Below are 15,952 nucleotides of genomic sequence, written 5' to 3'. Positions count from 1 at the left end.
CTCAATTTTCATTTAATAAATCAAGTTTCAGCAACATAACTTTTTTCCTGCCTATCAACAAGCGCAGTACCCCCTGTACCCATATTACACGGCATATAAGCTCCTACCTGCCAGCCACCCACCTGTGGCTGTTCCTGACAATTATATAAACACAGGGCTCTAACAGTAATCTGAATTTTACACCACCCCTTTTCATAGGCCTGTGATGGGAATCCTGATTTTAGGCTTTGTGGCTCCATAAAAATGAAAGATATTTTTAATGCCAGTTAGATCCCCTAACAATGGAAAGGAATATAAAACTGTGAATTACTTAAAAAATACACTGTAAAAGAGCAAGATAGATAAATATATAGATGCTGTAGATGATGATGATGATGATAGATAGATAGATAGATAGACGGACAATAGATAGATAGATAGATCAATCGATCGATAGATAGATAGATAGACGATAGATAGATAGATAGATAGAAACATAGATGGATAGATAGATATCCAAAGATAGATAGATACATAGAAACATAGATGGATAGATGATAGATAGATGATATAGATAGATAGATAGATAGATAAATAGATGATAGATAGATAGATAGATAGATAGATAGATGATAAATAGATAGATAGATAGATAGATAAATAGATGATACATATCCCTTCAGGCTGGCAATAGGGACATTTCATTAGGTATTAGGGAAATGAATAGTGATGAGTGAATCTGCCCGGTTTGGCTTCGCCGGAAAATTCTCAAAACATCAAGAAATGTTGTGAACCAGCAAAAATTCAGCAAAACGCGTTTGTCGCACGACTTTTTTGTCCCCCACATCTTTTTGCTGCAACCATGCCTACTTTGCCGTGATCGCACCCATTTTGATGTATCACCCCTATTTTGAAGTGACCAATTTGGCACAACCGTGACTTTTTTTTAAACCTTGAACCTTTTAAACTTTGTAAAATAATCAAATTTAACCATGTTTTTATTTGAGAGACAACTGCAGCAACCTAAATGTTCTGTCTTATTTATTTATTTTTAGCTTGGGGGGTGGAGTTGTAGTTTGTTTTTTACTTGTTGAATGTTAATTGTCCTTCCTAGGATTTGGACAGAATTTGTTGCTCTATAGAAATTAAATACAATCAACACCTCACCTTCATGAGATCCTTGACCCCATGCTGGTTATGATAAACAGATTATGCTGATTGGAGCAACATTCCGGGGTATTTATTCCAGGAAGATCATTGTACAAGTCATTCTGAATTGAGAAAGCCAGTTGGATGACTGGCAAAATGACTTCAAGAAAAACACAGCAAGTTCAGTTGATTTGACTTATTATTACAGATATACTAAGCAACCATTATTATCTGCTATTTGTCACTAAAAACAATAAGTGCAGATCAAAAGAACCTTTCTCTGCATTACCAGAGGCCCAACAACTGTCTTCATAGGCCACCCAAATTTAACAAAAAAGCTAACCCAACCCTGTCACTGGTGAGAGAATGGGCTGATTGGCTGGAGAGTGAGACCATTCCCTATCATGCATTGAAGTGTCAAAGTCAGAAAGGTTATTGCGCCATTTACAATCGTTCAGATACAAAAATATCGTACATCTACGAAAATAATTTTTGTAACATTTTCGATCATCAGAAATTATAAATTATTATTATATTTACTCCACATATTTGCCAATCGTACTTTTAAACATCCGAAATTTGGACTTATAAATGGGACCCTGCTCGGACCTAAATCACTAATCACAATTAATCACAAGTAATATGTCCTTTTTCTAGTACAGATTCCATTTATTTGGTTTATTTGGACATAAGCTGTACTAAAGTATGGTCTGTCTACTAATACTTGTCAGTAAATCTAAATAGATAGAGTATTATTTTAATTCCCTAAGATCTAATTGCTCAGAACATTATTAGCTGGGTTTCTTATGAGAATAAACAGGAGTCCTTTTGGGAACTATGTACGTTTATATAAATCTCAGCTTTCTAAAGCAAGATTTTGGCTCAGTTGGCTCAGTAAAATGGGAAATAGTCTCAGCAACAAGATACATTCCCGAGTCATATTCACCAGTTTTATTCCAATTAGCGGCGGCTTATAAACCATTTACAGTAAGGGTTAATGCGTCTTTATCCAAGTCAAGCCTGTTTAAATGGTACAGAAAATGTTCAATATTGATATTCTGGAAACACTTTTCTTCCTATTATGCAAAGGGATTTGAGATGCATCTGTTTTCAGTGTTTTCAGTGTTCAGCTTTTAAAATGGAGGAGCAATTCAAAATTGATCCAAAGTGGGTTTATGACCAAAATGAAAATTCTATTATTTATATTCCTTCCTTTCACAAGTCATGTCTGGGTTTTGAAGAGACCGTTTTTTCTTTTTAATCTTTTTATCTTTTGTGGTTTGTGTGAAGGCGTATGTTATTATTATCCTTTATTTATAAAGTGTCAACATAATCTACAACGCTTCATGGAAATTCTATTTAGTTCATATTTAATGGAGCTTGTAATCTAAGGTCAGGAGAGTCTTTAGCGGGTAGGGGGAACCCATACAAGCATGGGGAGAACATACAAACTAATGTTCTGGTTGGAATCAAACCCAAGACCTTGGAGCTGCAAGGCATCAGTACTACCCACTGTACTACTATACTGCCCCGTGTCAGTGAATGCTACAGGCAGGATGCTTTTCCTTAGCAACAGGGTTTTCCTACTAGGAGTAATGCAAACTCAATCAGATTAACATGTAGCTAATGATAGGAACTTTATTATTTTATTGTTATTATACGATTTGATTATTTGACAGTTTCTGTCCTTTACTGAACAATACATTTACTAATTTACCCAAGAATTACAAATAGGATTGAAAAATACTTGTTTTACATTTCTTTTGCATTAAAAGACTCTTTTAAATTTCTGTCATCCATTTTCTTTAGAAAGAGTTTAAAAGGGGCTATAAATTAGGAAATGGCCACGTGTCTCTCATTTTTGACACTTAATTGATAAAAATCCTATTTAATAATTTTATTTCCAACATGTTATAAGCATATTTCTCTTAACTATTATTTTTTCTTACTTTAGTTTGTAAAGAATTTCATTCAAAAAATTTAAAAATCATCTATTTTTTTTTCCTTAGACTTACAGTGAAATAAATTGTTTTCCAAAGGAAGCTAAAAATGTATGATTTCATACAGGAAGATAATCTGTGGCAAAAAGAGAGTCACAGAGATGCTCCCCTACTAGTGATGTGCGGGCCGGTCGGCACATAATTGGCGTGGGTGGGTTCGGGTTGAGCTCCTCCGCTCCCCCTCCCCGCCAGAAACCGGGGGTTCGGGTTGGAAGTAGGCGGGTTAGGGTTGGGTTCAGGTTGAGATTTTCTCGACCCACACATTACTATTCCCTACCCATCACTAATTTTGTCAAAATCAGTGTAACATTATACTGAGCAATATTTCAGTGTTTAATCAGTGTTTTACCAATTCAATTCAATCTTTACTTTTGTATCACCGTCTGATTCTGAATAAAACGTAAAATGCATTAGAGATGAAATGTTACTACTCCAGTGGTCTAAAACAGGGCACATTTATCCATATCCCACTAAGTTGACAGGTAGGATCCAAAACAAAGAACACATTAATCCCCAACTAGTTTCTAAGAGCCCAGAAGATATTTCTGTAGTCTCCACAAGGCCATTTACAGGGATTTTTTAATGGGGTCACTGCGCCAGTTCATCGTGCAACAAGCTTGATATGTTTTTATATATGTGTGTATGCTTTGGCTCACATTATATACATATTTATTCATGATTTATTCCTGGAGCTGAATCATAGGCGGAGGGTGACTTTTTTGTTTGGGGAGGCTAAAGATGGGTCATACAGAGACTGACCTACAGCTAATGTGAGACTTAGTGGATTCGCTGCTGGTGTAAAAAATGAACTTCCCAACTACCTCTTACGGTTCCCACTGACTCCCAGGGATACTGCGCAAAAGTGCGGGTGGGAGTGCTTGTTTTTTTACCCTAAAATGCTTAGAATGTACTTCTGTAAGGGGTTCTCCATTCATTTGTGTTTGTGATCAGTTAGCTTAAAGGGGCAGTTCACCTTTAATTCACTTTTAATATGATGTAGACATTGATATTCTGAAACAATTTGCAATTGGCCCTCTTTTATTTTTAATGGTTTTTCAGTTATTTAGCTTTTTTTCAGCTCTCTGTTCAGCTCTCCATTTGGTATTTCAGCAGCTATCTGGTTGCTTATTTACCCTAGCAACCAGGTAGTGGTTTAAACAAGAGATGGGAATATGAATAGTTAAGGGTCCTGCATGGAAAAATAAAAAAAGTATTAAAAAATTACAATAATAATAAAATTTAGCCTCACAGAGCAATATTTTTTAAAAGCTGGAAAGAGGCAGAAGAGAAATATAATTTGAAAGCTGGAAAGAGGCAGAAGAGAAAAGCAAATTACTCAAGAACTATAAAAAAAAATTAATTAGGAAGACCAATTGCAAAGTTGCTAGGAATAGGCCATTCTATAACATACTAAACGTTAACTTAAAAGTGAACCACACCTTTAGATGTATTTTATTTACTTTTATAGAGAGAGAGGCAGTGGGTACTGACACCCCAGGCACATTATATACAGTCAGACGCAGTCGGTATTGACAAAACCAGCACATTATATGGAGTGAGATGCAGTGGGTACTGATGGCAGATATTCAGGCACTGGCACTGATATACAACATTGGTTCCCCTGTAACTAACTAGAAATGAACAAAACAATAGTAAGTGCAAAAAACAACAACAACAAATATATAAAAGCACAATGAGCTTTTTCAGGGGGAAAGAGTTAACTTACCCTCCATCTGTTAGGATAGGTGATAGGGATATTATAAATGTCAGGCCAGGCCAAAAACAATTTAATTTCAACTAGTGATTCAGCCTTTAGAACTGTATAGTACTTGTGTATAGTACCTGTGTGTATAGTACCTGTGTATAGTACCTGTGTGTATAGTACCGGTGTATAGTACCTGTGTGTATAGTACCTGTGTATAGTACCTGTGTGTATAGTACCTGTGTATAGTACCTGTGTATAGTACCCTGTGTATAGTACCTGTGTGTATAGTACCTGTGTATAGTACCTGTGTGTATAGTACCTGTGTATAGTACCTGTGTATAGTACCTGTGTGTATAGTACCTGTGTATAGTACCTGTGTATAGTACCTGTGTGTATAGTACCTGTGTATAGTACCTGTGTATAGTACCCTGTGTATAGTACCTGTGTATAGTACCTGTGTGTATAGCACCTGTGTATAGTACCTGTGTATAGTACCTGTGTATAGTACCTGTGTGTATAGTACCTGTGTATAGTACCTGTGTGTATAGTACCCTGTGTATAGTACCCTGTGTATAGTACCTGTGTGTATAGTACCTGTGTGTATAGTACCTGTGTATAGTACCTGTGTGTATAGTACCTGTGTGTATAGTACCTGTGTATAGTACCTGTGTATAGTACCTGTGTATAGTACCTGTGTGTATAATACCTGTGTGTATAGTACCTGTGTATAGTACCTGTGTGTATAGTACCTGTGTATAGTACCTGTGTATAGTACCTGTGTGTATAGTACTTGTGTATAGTACCTGTGTGTATAGTACCTGTGTATAGTACCTGTGTATAGTACCTGTGTGTATAGTACCTGTGTATAGTACCTGTGTATAGTACCTGTGTGTATAGTACCTGTGTATAGTACCTGTGTGTATAGTACCTGTGTATAGTACCTGTCTGTATAGTACCTGTGTATAGTACCTGTGTATAGTACCTGTGTATAGTGCCTGGGTATAGTACCTGTGTGTATAGTACCTGTGTATAGTACCTGTGTATAGTACCTGTGTGTATAGTACCTGTGTATAGTACCTGTGTGTATAGTACCTGTGTATAGTACCTGTCTGTATAGTACCTGTGTATAGTACCTGTGTATAGTACCTGTGTATAGTGCCTGGGTATAGTACCTGTGTGTATAGTACCTGTGTATAGTACCTGTGGGAGTGGGATGAAATCTGCAGCAAAAGTTCAGAGTTGGTTCTCAGGTAAAGTGTACAGTCTGGAGATCCTTCTTTTCAGTCTTTATTTCTGCACTGCCTTCAGTTTGTAATATCTCCCGAGCCCTGTCTGCATCTGTGCCTTGATTGGTCAATTTTACTGTCTGTCAAGAAAGCTGTGCACTGATTGAACAATCCACAAGAAGAAAGATCCAATCAGAGCACAGCACAACTGGCTTGCAGGAACAGGAGAAGATTTCCAGGACAGTGCAGAAATGGAGTGAGGTTATTTTTGTTTGTTTTTCTTAAGGTGCCAAGCTGGTTTGGGGAGGCTTAGCCTTATTGAAAATCTGCCTATGAGCTAAATTAGTTTTTTCCTCTTTTTATTATTTTACGAATTATGTGTTAGCAATTTCTTACATGCCATTCATTTACTGGTGATCTTGTTGACACAAAAGCTGTCATGGGCACAAAGTGTAGAAGGAACCCGGTTCTCAATATCTGGTCAAAACAGAGGTATAATACAAGGTTCTTTTGTGCCTTAGATCAATGCACCCTGCACCTTGTGTCTATTTCACTAAAGTAGGTGCAGTTGCTTAACTTATTCTTTTTAATATATCATAAATCTAGGTTCTGTATTTCAATAGTACAAGTTTGCACATGTTGTAGTATCTACCAACAACAAAAGAGCTACAAAGGGTCAAATATATATACTTATTCATTATCACTTTTGCATTTTTCAGTCCATACATATTAAATTAACTATTCTGCTTTCCCCAAGGACACAGCATGACTGGAAATAAAGGAACGAACAGAACATTGCAGAGAGAATTCCACCTCTTGGCATTTTTGAGTCATGAAAAGCTTTCAATCTCTATTTTGGTGCTACTGATGTACATTCTAACTGTATGTGCAAACCTTATCATTACTGCACTTGTATGTTTGGTGCCCCGCCTGCACACTCCAATGTACTTTTTCCTCTGCAACTTGTCTGTCCAAGACATTGTCTATGTCACTGCCATCTTGCCCAAGTTTCTGTCCATCACTATAACAGGAGACAACAGCATTTCTTTCCTGGGCTGTATGACTCAGTTGTTTATTTATGGAACATGTGTGTCGGTGGAATTCCTCCTCCTGACCTCCATGGCTTATGATCGCTTTGTAGCCATCTGTATCCCCATGCGCTACTCTCTCATCATGAAGACAAGTGTGTGTGTTCTTCTTGTCTCCGTTTCTTGGTTGATGGGTGCCACAAATGGTTTCATGTATTGTTGGTTCATTTCTAATTTATTTTTCTGTGATCATCAAAATATCAATCATTTCTTTTGTGAGCTGAAAGCCATACTGGAGCTTTCTTGTAGTAGCTTTGAAAACATTAAAATTGTAATGATTGTTACATGTGTAATTATTGGAGTTATACCCTTTGGTTTAATTCTGATCTCCTATGGAAACATTATATCTTCTGCCTTAAAGATCCGAACTTCAGCAGGAAAACTCAAGACCTTCTCCAGCTGCTGCTCCCATCTCACAGTTGTGCTTCTGTTCTGTGGGACGTGTATAAGTTTGTACATGAAACCTGATTCTGGGAATACCCAAGAAATGGATAGGCTGCTGTCTCTGCTGTATGTGGCTGTCACTCCCCTGTTAAACCCATTAGTGTATAGCTTGAGGAACAAGGATGTTATTAATGCCATTAAACATATCATAAAACTTTATTTCTGGTGTAAACACCCATTTTATATGTAATAATGCATTGCATTTAATAATAAAATGCAAATAAATATATTACTTCTCATATAGGCATAACTGTAACTGTCTACATACAGTACATTTTTGCCCCTATTAACTTAAGGTCCAAGCTTTATTTTGTCAATGCAGGGAGACACATTAGATATATTCCTTTACAATCTTTAATTCTGTAAGTAATTTAGTGACAAAGGCTTGGCAAGGGCATTGGTAGGCTTACTAACACAGGGAACATAACACAAATTTTATAAACAACCCTCTGTTCTCATTTCAATTAAGCTGAAATTCTGCACTGTGGTTTTCAGGAAGCTTGTTGCTCTTAGAATGGATTCCATTTCGCGGATCTTTTGATTTGCGAATTTTTCGGCGAAACGGAACAGATTCGCTCATCACTAATGGCCTGTCTACTTATACTTGTCAGTAAACCTAAATAGATGGAGTCTTATTTTAAATCCCTAAGATCTAATTGCTCAGAACATTATTAGCTGGGTTTCTTAGGAGAATAAACAGGAGTCCTTTTGGGAACTATGTACGTTTATATAAATCTCAGCTTTCTAAAGCAAGATTTTGGCTCAGTTGGCTCAGTAAAATGGGAAATAGTCTCAGCAACAAGATACATTCCCGAGTCATATTCACCAGTTTTATCCCAATTAGTGGCGGCTTATAAACCATTTGCAGTAAGGGTTAATGCGTCTTTATCCAAGTCAAGCCTGTTTAAATGGTACAGAAAATGTTCAATATTGATTTTCTGGAAACTCTTTTCTTCCTATTATGCAAAGGGATTTGAGATGCATCTGTTTTCAGTGTTTTCAGTGTTCAGCTTTTAAAATGGAAGAGCAATTCAAAAATTGTGGGTTTATGACCAAAATGAAAATTATATTATTTGTATTCCTTCCTTTCACGAGTCATGTCTGGGTTTTGAAGAGACCGTTTCTCTTTTTAATTTTTTTTATCTTTTGGGGTTTGTGTGAAGGCGTATGTACACACTATGTTATAGGCAGGAAACAGCCCGGACTGGAAATCTGACTATTATTATCCTTTATTTATAAAGCGTCATATTCTACAACGCTTCATGGAAATTCTATTTAGTTCATATTTAATGGAGCTTGTAATCTAAGGTCAGGAGCCAGTTACCCGGCCTCTTTAGTGGGTAGGGGGAACCCATACAAGCATAGGGAGAACATACAAACTGATGCTCTAGTTGGAATCAAACCCAAGACCTTGGAGCTGCAAGGCATCAGTACTACCCACTGTACTACTATACTGCCCCGTGTCAGTGAATGCTACAGGCAGGATCCTTTTCCTTAATCACAGGGTTTTCCTACTAGGAGTAATGCAAACTCAATCAGATTGACATGTAGCTAATGATAGGAACTTTATTAGTGTATTGTTATTGTGTGATTATTTACAGTTTCTGTCCTTTACTGAACAATACATTTACTAATTTACCCAAGAATTACAAATAGGATTGAAAAATACTTGTTTTACATTTCTTTTGCATTAAAAGACTCTTTTAAATTTCTGTCATCCATTTTCTTTAGAAAGTGCTTAAGGGGGAGGGCTATGAATTAGGAAAAAGCCAAATTTCTCTCACACTTAAATAATCGAAAAAAAATATATTTAATAATTTTATTTCCAACATGTTATAAGCATATTTCTAACTATTATTTTTTCTTACTTTAGGTAGTAAAGAATTTAAAAAAATTCATCTTCTATTTTTTTTTCCTTAGACTTGGGGGCATGTTTACTAAGATTGGAGATAAATATCTCCGGTAAGATTTGAACAGTCACCTACAAGTTAGAAACCAAAGCAAAGACCTAATTGGCTGCTACAGGCAACATCACAGGTGATATTTACAGTATCTCCATTCTTAGTAAACACACCCCTTAGAGTGAAATAAATTGTTTTCCAAAGGAAGCTAAAAATGTATGATTTCATACAGGAAGATAATCTGTGGCAAAAAGAGGGATAAAGTCACAGAGATGCTCCCCTACTAGTGATGTGTGGGCCGGCCTTGGCACATAACTTGTGTGGGTGGGTTCTCCCTGCCAGAAGCCGGGTAGGGTTCGGGTTGGTAGTAGGTGGGTTAGGGTTGGGTTTAGGTTGAGATTTTCTCGACCCACACATCACTATCCCCTACCCATCGCTAATTTTGTCAAAATCAGTGTAACATTATACTGAACAATGTTTCAGTGTTTAAGCAGTGTTTTACCAATTCAATTCAATTTTTACTTTTGTATCACCGTCTGATTCTGAATAAAACGTAAAATGTGTTAGAGATGAAAATTTTTCTACATCAGTGGTCTAAAAGAGGGCACATAATATTTATGCATATCCCACTAAGTTGACATGTAGGATCCAAAACAAAGAACACATTAATCCCCAACTAGTTTTTCAAGAACCCAGAAGATATTTCTGTAGTCTCCACATGGCCATTTACAGGGATTTTTTAATGGGGCCACTGGACCAGTTCATCGTGCAACAAGCTTGTTATGTTTTTATATATGTGTGTATGCTTTGGCTCACATTATATACATATTTATTCATGAATTATTCCTGGAGCTGAATTAGTTCTTTCCTCTTTTTATAAATTTATGAGTTATGTGTTAGCAATTTCTTACATGCCATTCAGTTACTGGTGATCTTGTTGGCACAAAAGCTGTCATGGGCACAAAGTGTAGAAGGAACCTGGTTCTCAATATCTGGTCAAAACAGAGGTATAGTACAAGGTTCTTTTGTGCCTTAGATCAATTTACCCTGCTCCTTGTATCTATTTCACTAAAGTAGGTACAGTTGCTTAACTTATTCTTCTTAATATATCATAAATCTAGGTTCTGTATTTTAATAGTACAAGTTTGCACGTGTTGTTGTATCTACCAACAACAAATGAGCTACAAAGGGTCAAATATATATACTTATTAGTTATCACTTTTGCATTATTCAGTCCATACATATTAACGTAACTATTCTGCTTTCCCCAAGGACACAGCATGACTGGAAATAAAGGAACAAACAGCACATTGCAGAGAGAATTCCACCTCTTGGCATTTTTGAGTCATGAAACACTACAGCTTTTAATCTTCCTTTTGGTGCTACTGATGTACAGTCTAACTGTATGTGCAAACCTTATCATTACTGCACTTGTATGTTTGGTGCCCCGCCTGCACACCCCAATGTACTTTTTCCTCTGCAACTTGTCTGTCCAAGACATTGTCTATGTCACTGCCATCTTGCCAAAGTTTCTGGCCATCACTATAACAGGAGACAACAGCATTTCTTTCCTGGGCTGTATGACTCAGTTGTTTCTTTATGGGTCATGTGTTACAGTGGAATTCCTCCTCCTGACCTCCATGGCTTATGATCGCTATGTAGCCATCTGTATCCCCATGCACTACTCTCTCATCATGAAGACAAGTGTTTGTGTTCTTCTTGTCTCTGTTCCTTGGTTGATGGGTGCCACAAATGGTTTCATGTATTGTTGGTTCATTTCTAATTTATTTTTCTGTGATCATCAAAATATTGATCATTTATTTTGTGAGCTGAAAGCCATACTGGAGCTCTCTTGTAGTAGCTTTGAAACCATTAAAATTGCAATGATTGTTACATGTGTAATTATGGGACTCCTTCCCTTTGGTTTAATTCTGATCTCCTATGGAAACATTATATCTTCTGCCTTAAAGATCCGAACTTCAGCAGGAAAACTCAAGACCTTCTCCAGCTGCTGCTCCCATCTCACAGTTGTGCTTCTGTTCTGTGGGACATCTTTAAGTTTGTACATGAAGCCTGATTCTGGGAATTCCCAAGAAATGGATAAGCTGCTGTCTCTGCTGTATGTGGCTGTCACTCCCCTGTTAAACCCAATAGTGTATAGCTTGAGGAACAAGGATATTATTAATGCCATTAAACATGTCGCAAATCTATATTTCTGGTCTAAAAACCCATTTTATATGTAAAAATGCTTTGTATTTAATAAAAAAATGCAAATAAATATATTAATTCTCATACATAACTGTAACTGTCTACATAGAGTACATTTTTGCCCCTATTAACTTAAGGTCCAAGCTTTATTTTGTCAATGCAGGGAGACACATTAGATATATTCCTTTACGATCATTAACTCTTTGTAGCTCTCTTTTGCTACGGCATGAGATTAAAGCATTCACTTGCACGTGGCACTACAGGAGTCCTGTGCCTCCGCTATCTGAAAGAGCAGGTACACTGATAAATGGCGTGCCTCCACCCAGGGTCAGGAGAGGTTTGACTGCAATACCCCTCCTCTGTTCCACAACACACAGGAAAGGTTGATGGATTTATTGTCAGAACACTATACCTTTAAATTTGCAGAGATAGATACAGCCTGCCAGCCAGGGGCAACTTCCCTCACATAACATAGCTGGTACTTTCTGAACTGCTGAGGGGAATCCCCCACTTATGTGGCAAGAACTCCCTTTGGCTTTCCGTGCCCTGAGAAGAGCACGTTTTGCTCTTCAGAGCCCAGAGCCCCCTTTCCTTCCGCACCCTAAAAGAGCGCGCTTTCTGCCACTGGGGGGGTTTACTTTCTTATACAGAACGGTGTGAGCTACCAGCACCTTGCTTGTCTCTCTGCTTTCTTGTTCCAGCAGCACCTCCTTCTCACTTCCTTCCTGTCAGATCACACAGGGGGTGGGGGCTCCTCCACCTGCATAGTAACAACACAGAGGAGAGACAAGTGTACACAGCTCCCCTACATCTGTAAGTAATTTACTGACAAAGGCTTGGCAAGGGCATTTGTAGGCTTACTAACACATGGAACACAACACAAATTTTATAAACAATGCCTTGTTCTCATTTCAATTAAGCTGAAATTCTGCACTGTGGTTTCCAGGAAGCTTGTTGCTCTTAGAATAGATTCCATCAAGATCCCAATCAGTTCCTTAGCTAAGAGTGGAAGGACATAAATAGCCATATATGTTTCAAGTATCACCTACAGTAGGGAGCTCTTTACCAGTTAGTGAAGAAAGTTTAAAAAATTGCCTTTTTCACTAAGAACCAATTTCAGGCCCCTCGGTTCTGCCCCTACAGGGGCCGATAAGCTGATGAATCGGTCCAAGGGACCGAAATCGGCAGCTATAATCGGCCCGTGTATGGGGACCTTAAGAACCATTAGCAGAGATCAGAAGAACCTTACTCTCCATTTCCTGATGTCCTACAACTATCTTCAGAGGCCAACTGACTTTAACAAAAAAGCTGAGCCAACCCTGTCACCGGTGAGAGAATGGGCTGATTGGCTGGGGATTGGGACAACTCTTAAGGGGTTGCTGGGAATCCTAATGTACTGCTTGAAAGGAAGACCTGGCATCAGCCTGGTGTTTGTGTCCAAAATGGAGGATTTGCAAGAGCCAATCCCTGTACTGTAAGGAAAAGAAAGGCAAAGAGACAGGAGCAGGGCTGGATTTTTTTCAAGTGCTGCCCTAGGCACCATTGGGCATTAGCTAGATAAGTAAGTGTCACTACTGTTGTTTTTAGTGCAACCAACAAGAATGAGACTTCCTTGAGGTGTCAGCAACCGGCCAGGCTACATTAGAACTCTTAATCTGTTGCTCAGACCTAAATCACTAATCACAAGTTATCAGTACTGTGGTAACCACTGGAACTGAAACTAGTCCCCATTCACTCATTATGTTCTTTTTATAGTATTAATTTCATTAATTCATTAATTTCATTTTTAGACATAATCTGGCAACTAAAATAAAGTATGGTCTGTCTACTAATACTTGTCAGTAAACCTAAATAGATGGAGTCTTATTTTAAATCCCTAAGATCTAAATGCTCGCAGCATTATCAGCTGGGTTTCTTAGGAGAATAAACAGGAGTCCTTTTGGGAATTATGTATGTTTATATAAATCTCAGCTTTCTAAAGCACGATTTTGGCTTTTTTGGCTCAGTAAAATGGGTTATATCCTCAGAATCAAGATACATTTTCTTCAGTTTTATTCCAATTAGCGGAGGCTTATAAACCATTTACACTAAGGGTTTATGCTTCTTTATCCAAGTCATGCCTGTTTAAATGGGACAGAGAATGTTGCAAAAACTGAACAGTGTTGATGTTCTGGAAACATTTTTCTTCATATTGTGCAAAGGGTTTTGATTCTGAAGAACATGTGAAATGTGTTAGAGATGAAAATGTTACTACTTCATTGGCTAGAGTGGCTCATTATATTTATGCATTTCCCACTAAATTGATATGTAGGATCTAAACAAAGAACGCATTTATCCCCAACCAGTTTTTTTAAGAATCCGCAAAAATTTTCTGTAATATTCAGAAGGACATAAGAGGGATTTTTTTAATGAGACCATTGTACCAGTTCATCGTGCAACTAGCACAACATGTTTATATATATATGCGTTTATGCTTTGGGTCACATTATATTCATATTTATTCTTAATTTATTCCAGGAGCTGAATTAGTCTTTATTTCTTATTATTGTTTTTGGAGTTATATGTCAGCAATTTCTTAAAAGCCATTCAATTATTGGTTCTCAATCTGGTCAATACTGATGTATAAGATGGGAGGTTCTTTTGTGCCTTTGATTAATTTACCCTGCGCCTTTTGTCTATTTCACTAAAGTAGGTACAGTTGCTAAACTTATTCTACTTAATATAGCCTAAATAAACTTAAAGTCTAGATGTAGTCACATCCAGTATTTTGATAGTATAAGTTTGCACATGTAGTTGTACCCACCACCAACAAAAGAGCTACAAAGGGTGGAATATATACATATATACAAGAACAATAAATATTCTGTAAATTATATCCTTATAAATGGAACTTAGTGATGTCATAAGTTATAATCGGTGCTTAGTAATATCATTTCTGTCTTCAGCCTCGTGCTTGATTCAATCCACACACGTTAAATTAACTATTCTGCTTACCCCAAGGACACAGCATGACTGGAAATAAAGGAACAAACAAAACATTACAGAGAGAATTCCACCTCTTGGCATTTCTGAGTCATGAGAAATTCCAGCTTCTGATCTTCCTTTTGGTGTTACTGATGTACAGTCTAACTGTATGTGCAAACCTTATCATTACTGCACTTGTATGTTTGGTGCCCCGCCTGCACACTCCTATGTACTTTTTCCTCTGCAACTTGTCTGTCCAAGACATTGTCTATGTCACTGCCATCTTGCCAAAGCTTCTGGCCATCACTATAACAGGAGACAACAGCATTTCTTTCCTGGGCTGTATGACTCAGTTTTATCTCTATGCATCATGTGTTGCAACAGAATTCCTCCTCCTGACCTCCATGGCTTATGATCGCTATGTAGCCATCTGTATCCCCATGCGCTACTCTCTCATCATGCAGAAAACTGTGTATGTTTTTCTTGCTTCTGTTTCTTGGTTGATGGGTGCCACAAATGGTTTCATGTATTACTGGTTCGTTTCTAATTTATTTTTCTGTGATTTTCAAGAAATCAATCATTTCTTTTGTGAGCTGAAAGCCATACTGAAGCTCTCTTGTAGTAGCTTTGAAAGCATTAAAATTGTAATGATTGTAACATGTGTAATTATTGGGTTCATACCATTTGGTTTAATTCTGATCTCCTATGGAAACATTATTTCTTCTGCCTTAAAGATCCGAACTTCAGCAGGAAAACTCAAGACCTTCTCCAGCTGCTGCTCCCATCTCACAGTTGTGGTTCTGTTCTGTGGGACATCTTTAAGTCTGTACATGAAGCCAGATTCTGGGAATTCCCAAGAAATGGATAAGCTGCTGTCTCTGCTGTATGTGGCTGTCACTCCCCTGTTAAACCCATTAGTGTATAGCTTGAGGAACAAGGATATTATTAATGCTATCAAAAATATAAAAAAATCAATATTTCTGATGTAAACACCCAGTTTGTACATAACGATGCACTGCATTTAATGCTAAAATCAAAATGAATATATTATTCCCCATTTATACGTTACTGTATACCCAGACTGAATATCTGCCCCAAAAAACTTAAGGCCCAAATGTATTGTCAATGCAGGGAGACAATTTACTGACAAAGGCTTGTCAAGGTTTATTAACAATGCCTTCAATTAAGGTGACATTTTGAATTGTGGTTTTCAGCTGGTTACTCTTGGAATGGATTCCATATCTCACTGGAGAATGTTGAAAGTCTATTATACAAGTAATATAGCATC

At 37.4% G+C, this 15,952-nt stretch overlaps 3 protein-coding genes across 3 annotated transcripts; all 3 read left to right on the top strand.

The window, feature by feature from the left end:
• Window positions 1-7,001: 7,001 nt before the first annotated feature.
• Window positions 7,002-7,781, top strand: LOC116409554 (olfactory receptor 2T1-like). Its single transcript, XM_031898230.1, has one exon. It carries the CDS (start codon window positions 7,002-7,004, stop codon window positions 7,779-7,781), a length of 780 nt encoding a protein of 259 aa, XP_031754090.1.
• A 3,351-nt stretch (window positions 7,782-11,132) lies between these two features.
• LOC116409553 (olfactory receptor 1-like) lies at window positions 11,133-11,735 on the top strand. Its single transcript, XM_031898229.1, has one exon. It carries the CDS (start codon window positions 11,133-11,135, stop codon window positions 11,733-11,735), a length of 603 nt encoding a protein of 200 aa, XP_031754089.1.
• Window positions 11,736-14,708: 2,973 nt separating this feature from the next.
• Window positions 14,709-15,653, top strand: LOC116409552 (olfactory receptor 13C9-like). The gene has a single exon (XM_031898228.1). The coding sequence runs from the start codon at window positions 14,709-14,711 to the stop codon at window positions 15,651-15,653; it is 945 nt and encodes a 314-aa protein (XP_031754088.1).
• The last annotated feature ends 299 nt before the right edge of the window (window positions 15,654-15,952 follow it).

Source organism: Xenopus tropicalis, chromosome 3 (genome assembly GCF_000004195.4).
Source record: "Xenopus tropicalis strain Nigerian chromosome 3, UCB_Xtro_10.0, whole genome shotgun sequence".
Lineage (NCBI taxonomy): Eukaryota > Metazoa > Chordata > Amphibia > Anura > Pipidae > Xenopus > Xenopus tropicalis.
The sequence above is the reverse complement of the archived record's forward strand: the minus strand, read 5'-3'. Positions and strand labels throughout refer to the sequence as shown.